Source organism: Austrofundulus limnaeus, unplaced genomic scaffold, assembly GCF_001266775.1.
Source record: "Austrofundulus limnaeus strain Quisiro unplaced genomic scaffold, Austrofundulus_limnaeus-1.0 Scaffold1771, whole genome shotgun sequence".
NCBI lineage: Eukaryota > Metazoa > Chordata > Actinopteri > Cyprinodontiformes > Rivulidae > Austrofundulus > Austrofundulus limnaeus.
In genome coordinates this window covers 5,470-11,559 of record NW_013954173.1, presented here as the reverse complement: position 1 = coordinate 11,559, position 6,090 = coordinate 5,470, and the positions used below count along the sequence as shown (strand labels likewise).

General features: G+C 38.1%; 1 protein-coding gene across 1 annotated transcript in view; it reads right to left on the bottom strand.

The window, feature by feature from the left end:
- LOC106536323 (F-box/WD repeat-containing protein 7) overlaps positions 1–6,090 on the bottom strand; it is a gene marked incomplete at its 5' end in the record, with an annotated part of 13,359 nt that overhangs the window by 6,499 nt on the left and 770 nt on the right. The window contains 4 exon segments of the mRNA XM_014033566.1: positions 2,013–2,126; positions 2,205–2,341; positions 4,341–4,464; positions 4,553–4,687. Coding sequence (XP_013889020.1) covers positions 2,013–2,126; positions 2,205–2,341; positions 4,341–4,464; positions 4,553–4,687 — 510 coding nt within the window.

Here is a 6,090-nt window from a genome sequence, read left to right as displayed (position 1 = left end):
TATATATTGTTACTGTGAAGGATCAAATTTATACCCTGACATGAATTTGAGGTCATACCGCCCAGCCCTAATCCAGGTGTTTCTCACCTGTGCTGCTACAAGCTCAGGTAAAGACCAAACTGCAGCTCAGCATCTCTAATGCTGACAGCATCGTCGGCCATATTGATTGTTTACCAAAGCAAACTGTTAGCTGTATCAGCTGAAGGCTATGCTCAGCTAGCACCAAGACGAATTTTAGCTTAAGTTTTTCTCAAATTACGTCATTTTTACTTAAGATGAGCATAAACAGCCCGGTCCTATTCTAGTTGTTTAGTTTTATATTGTTTATTTTTATTATCATATAATAGAAAATAAATTTAGCTCATTCAGCAGCAGATCTTAGGTCCGAGTCGCTGGTTTATATCTTTGATTTCCTGCTGGATGTTCTGATTCCTTTCATATTTAACCAGTGGAAATGTAAACTTCATAAACAGCTGATATCAACGAGCTCTCTGACAGAAACTGAACTTTGAGCTGCGCTCAGCCACCATACCATCTGAACTTTCTGCTCTCACATTTTTATAACTCCTCCCTTCCACAAAAACCATGTCACCTGAGAATAGTAATCTCATCTCAGCGTTTGTGTTAAATACCGACGCTGCAAACACCTCAGGTGCAACACTGGAACCTATTTCTGGTTCTGTCTTTATGTCGACATGGATTTTGTAAAGACAATATATTTATATCGTATGTGTGTTTAAACCAAACGTACAGAGAGTTTTCACCTTTAGCACACAGCCTGTATGAGCTGTACGTTCAAACAAAGCTGCTCCAGGCTGTGTGCGCTTCGTTGTGTTTGTGTGCACGCACAGAGTGGAGCATCTCGGAAACACACCCCGACTAACTCGACAGGTCCGACTGCCTCGGCTTTGGTCTTTTCTGCTCCGTTCAACCGATTCAGCCTCATCAAGCTGTAATCTTTTATATGTTCTGTCATTATAAACATAAAACAGGACCAATCTTTATGCAGTTTTAGAAAATCTCAAACAAAAAACACATTAAAATGTGGCTCAATTTGGAGTAATAGTGCTACAACTTTTGTTGGGAAAATTAGACAAAAATGACCAAAAGTACCTTCATAGACAAAAATATGATTTTGGTCAAACCCACCCTGTTTTGAGCTCTACATCAGACAGACGTCACAGCAGAAACATCATTTAAGGTTTAAATAAATCATAGAAAGTTGGACTTTACAATTCTGAACTGATTCACAGATTTCTCAGATTTTTACCAAAAACGTTAAACTGACAATTAAACACACTAATTTAAAATTATCTAATATTTTTCAAACAAACTCTCACCAACAATTAGCACAGATGCTAACGTAATATTGAAATACCATTGAAAAGCTAACACGATTAGCAATTATTACTAGAAATTTATACACAAATCATATTTAAAAGCATTTCTGAAAACAATCTCGCTCTTATAACTTCAACTTTTCTCTACAAACAAATTATTCAGAGTTTAATGAGGAAAATGTGAAAAAACGACTTAAAAACAAAGCTTTACTGCGACACTACAGGAAGCTACGCTAACTGGCAGAAAAAACAGTCACTTCAATTTCTGAAGAATTTATTTTTAAACTTGTTTCATCTTTTTCAAACAACACTAGAGATTATATAGATTTTAAAAAATCAGCCACCAGAAGTTTCTGCCTTTCATGATTCAAAAATTCCTTCAACACAATCTAGAGTTTTGACACAACTTTCAGTTTGTTTGAGGCCTCTGCTATCTGGAAAAGGCAGGAAACACCATGGTGACCAGTGACTCAGCAGATTTTGGCTTACTGGACTTTAAGTTTCTCAGCAGGTGGCCATATTATTCCACCATGTACACAAATATTGTGTATTTTTGAGAAATACACAAGATTTAAAGGTTGGAGCTTCAGAATTGAACAGCAGAATTTAGGATTTAACTTATTCACCCAAGAATTAAAGAGTAAAGAATTTAACCAAAAACCACGGCTCTACCTTTCCAGTGATGGCCGACCAGACTTTGAGCGTGTTGTCATCAGAGCCGCTGACAATCAGGTCGCCGCTGAACTGAAGGCAGGTGATAACGTGATCGTCGTGACCTTTTAACACCTGCAGAACGATGACAACAACTCACCGTCAGTCCATGTTTATGAGACTCAACACAGACCAGTTTTTATTAAACTGTACCATGGGTTCACGCTCGTCCCCATTCCTCCAGTTGGTTTCTATGCGATGCTGTCTAATGTAGGCAGATTTCCACGGGCTGATGGCGGCGCCTGGTCGCACGCACTCTCTACGACGATGCAGCAAACACTCTGATATACCTGTGAAACACGAGGCTAAGGTTAGAGGCTGCATCTGACTTAGACAACAGTGAAATCACATAAAATGGTAATAAACAGGAAATGGTTTACATTTGTTGTTCACAAACTGCAATTTTGCTAAATAAACACTTCTAATGTTTTATTTTTAATTGTAGCTGTGACCTACAGTACTGTTAGTGACTTAATTCAAAGCTACTAGCTTTAAAGCTAATGATGAACATCAAAGTCCATTTACCAAAGTGATGTGAGCTAAAAACACAGCTGATGAAATTTTATGAAAAATATTTTAAAGAAAGTCATTAAAGACAACAGCTGAGAAAATTTCCCTCAACATGAAACCAAGTCAAGCTAACATTAGCTGGTAGTTTGAAGCTAACTATAACATTACTGTTCTGTGAGCTAACTTTAGCATAGATTCTGTAATTACATATAAATCACACTAAAGAGAGCACATAAGAATAACAGATTTACCACAGCTAAGCTAATATTAGCTAGTAGTTTTTAAGCCAATAGCTAATATATTTGTTATGTGAGTTAACATTAGCATAGCTCTTGTAATTTCATATAAATCACACTAAAGAGAGCAAATAAGAATAACAGTTCAGATATAACACAGCTAAGCTAATTTTAGCAAGTATATTTAAAGCCGATAGCTAATATATCTGTTATGTGCTCTTTTTTACAGTAAATCACACTAGCATCAGCTTCTAAAAATATACTACAGCTTGATACCAAGCAATGACAGTATTAGCTGGTAGCTTTGAAGCTACTAGCTAAGGTGGCTATGAGCTAACATTAGCATCTTTTCTGTAGTGTATGTAAATCATACAAAGGTAAAATAACGGTAAAGAAAACAGATAACACTTGAAAAAAAATACCAGCGTGAAACCAACAAAGCAGCAGTATAGCTAAGCTAACATTAGTGAGTACATTTGAAGCTAATTGCTAATTAGACTGTTACATGAGCTAACATTAACACTGTTCCTGTAGTTTCATATAAATAACTAATGTGAGTAAATAAGAACAGCAGCTCTGAAGATTTACCACCGCTGGAAACTAAGCTAAGCTGATTTTAGCTACTTTAAATGAAGCTACTGTTGTAAAAGATGACATTAGCATATCTGCTGTAAAATCTTTTATAGTATGTTGACTTAAACTAATTAGGATAAAACCAAAAACATAAACTGAAGCTAATGTGGAAAAGGCTAACACACTGCAGTCCATCTCATTCGTCATAAATTAGCCTAATCTTTACTGTAGTGATGTTTTGTATAGATTAGCTTCTCTTACCTGTGTTAGCTTTGTAAATGACAGTCATTAATAAGTCAGTGTAGCGCTGCTAATGACTCCTGCCTTTGTATCCTCACTGGCTTCTTGCTAACACAACACTGTTCCCAGCGGTGGGTCAGGATTGGTAATAATTAGCTTTATTTATGAAGCACCGAGCTGCAGTTGAGGCTTGCTTCATTAGTATGGCTGTGGTGTGATGCTAACATTACGTAGCCTCATTGGTATGGCTGCCGAGCGCTGGCAGTGAATCTCGGCTGACTGGCGGAGCGCCCAGCTGCACACACACACACACACACACACACACACACACACACACACACNCTGCAGCGACGGTGTGCCAGGCTGACATGTCTCCTGATCTCACACACACACACACACACACACACACACACACACACACACACACACACACACACTCAGCCTCTGCATTGCGCTGAATGAAAGAGGAGTGATGGATTGTGTGTGGCTGTATTTCCATCTTACCCTCAGGTTAGAAAGCACTTTACATCCAGAAAGTCTTTTTTCATCATATGAAAACACACCTGTAGGGGTTCTGCTCAGGTGACACAGAATAAACCAGCTTTATGTTGTTTTACAGGGGAAATACTGGATTTCATCTTATTTTCTTTAAAGTTTTATCAGTTTTTCAAGATTTTCCAAAAATAAATGATCATTTAGGCTTGGACCGTGCAGAAGTTCTGATCCTGACCTTCCTCACGACACTTCTCCCTCCACAGCAGGTTGTCCTCAGCCAGGATCCTCCAGTACCTGCAGGTCTGAGCGGCCCGCAGCAGGTCCCTGGGATCCAGGAAGGTCAGCACGTACAGGGCGAGCTGTAAACACACCACCACAGCGTTAGGACCCGGGGTCCGGTTCTGGACTTTAAAAGCTGGAGCGGCGGTCCGGTTTTCCAGGCCGTACCTCTTTGGGCAGCAGCGATATGAAGTCTCTCTGGAACTGGGGCTCGATGATCTGCATCACGTGCTTCACCTGGCTGGTCTCACACCTGTCGATCAGCTCGTCCAGAGCCAGGAGCCTCTCAGGTCCGCTCCACGTCTGCAGGAGGACACAGGTGCTGAACGGTACCTGCTTCACCTGATGAGCTGATAGTGTTTGTTGTGTGGACGCTGAGTCAGCGTTTAGTTTTTACTGCTCTTTACTTTTATTATTCCTTGGTGTTAATTCAGACAATCATCAAAACCTTCGGCTGGTTCAGCAGACGGCTGCTGTGACTTTTAATTTTTAAACGTTAATTATTTACAAGACATTTAACTTTGTTGACAAACGATTTTCAAACATCTAATTCAGCTACTGATTCTGTTAGCCTTTAGCTACAGTTCTCCTACATTTAGCTTTCAGCTACCACTCTGCTAATGTACGATTTCAACTGGCCTTTTGTTACTTTAGCTAAGATGTTTCTACTTTTTGCTAGCTGTTGGCTATTTTTAGGTCGTGTTGCTGCTTTTAGGCTTTAGCTAATTTCATGTTACATTAGGATTTCATCCAGTGATCCTTTAGGTAGGGTTTTGCTATTTTAGCTAACAATTTTCTAATTTCAGCTAGTGTTTTGCTAGCTCAAGCTAGCCTTTAATCTCTTTTAGATTGTATTTAAACTTAAGCTGTTTTTAGCTAAGATGTTTCTACTTTTGGCTAGTTGTTTGCTATCTTTAGGTCGTGTTTTGCTACTTTAGGCTTTAGCTAATTTCATGCTACATTAGGCTTTTATCCAGTGATCTTCTAGGTAGGGTTTTGCTATTTTTAGCTAACAATTTTTTAATTTCAGCTATTGTTTTGCTAGCTTAAGCTAGCCTTTAATCCCTTTTAGATTGCATTTAAACTTAAGCTGCTTTTAGCAAAGATGCTTCTACTTTTGGCTAGTTGTTTTGCTATGTTTAGGTCTTGCTTTACTACTTTTAGATTTTAGCTAATTTATTGCTACATTTGGCTTTTATCCTGTGATTTTAGGTAGGGTTTTATTACCTTTAGCTAACATTTTGCTTATTTTTGTGTTTAAGTTTAGCTTCTTTTAACTAAAGTTTTTCCATATTAGGCTTTAGCCAACCTCTACTTTTGGTTAGCATACTTTTGTTTTTGCTAGTGTTTCCCTTTGGTTAGCTTTTAGCTAGCATTTAGCTCCTTTTAGTTGTTAGTTATTGTCTGGCTAGTTTTAGCTTCTTCAGCAAAGATGAGAAAATGTAATTATTTTAGCGTTTCTTCTGTTTGCTTCAATCTCCTTTTCAAAATATGTATTTTTGTTAGTTTTAAAATATTTTTATGTATTTATTGTTTTTTATTTTTGTGTTTTTTTACTGGTTTATTTTATTGTTGCTGAAATCTTTTGATCTTCGTGTCAAAGCTACAGAAGAAGCCATGTTGTTTTCATCTGACTGTGTTTATATTTGTTTGTGTGTGTGTGTGTGTGTGTGTGTGTGTGTGTGTGTGTGTGTGTGTGTGTGTGT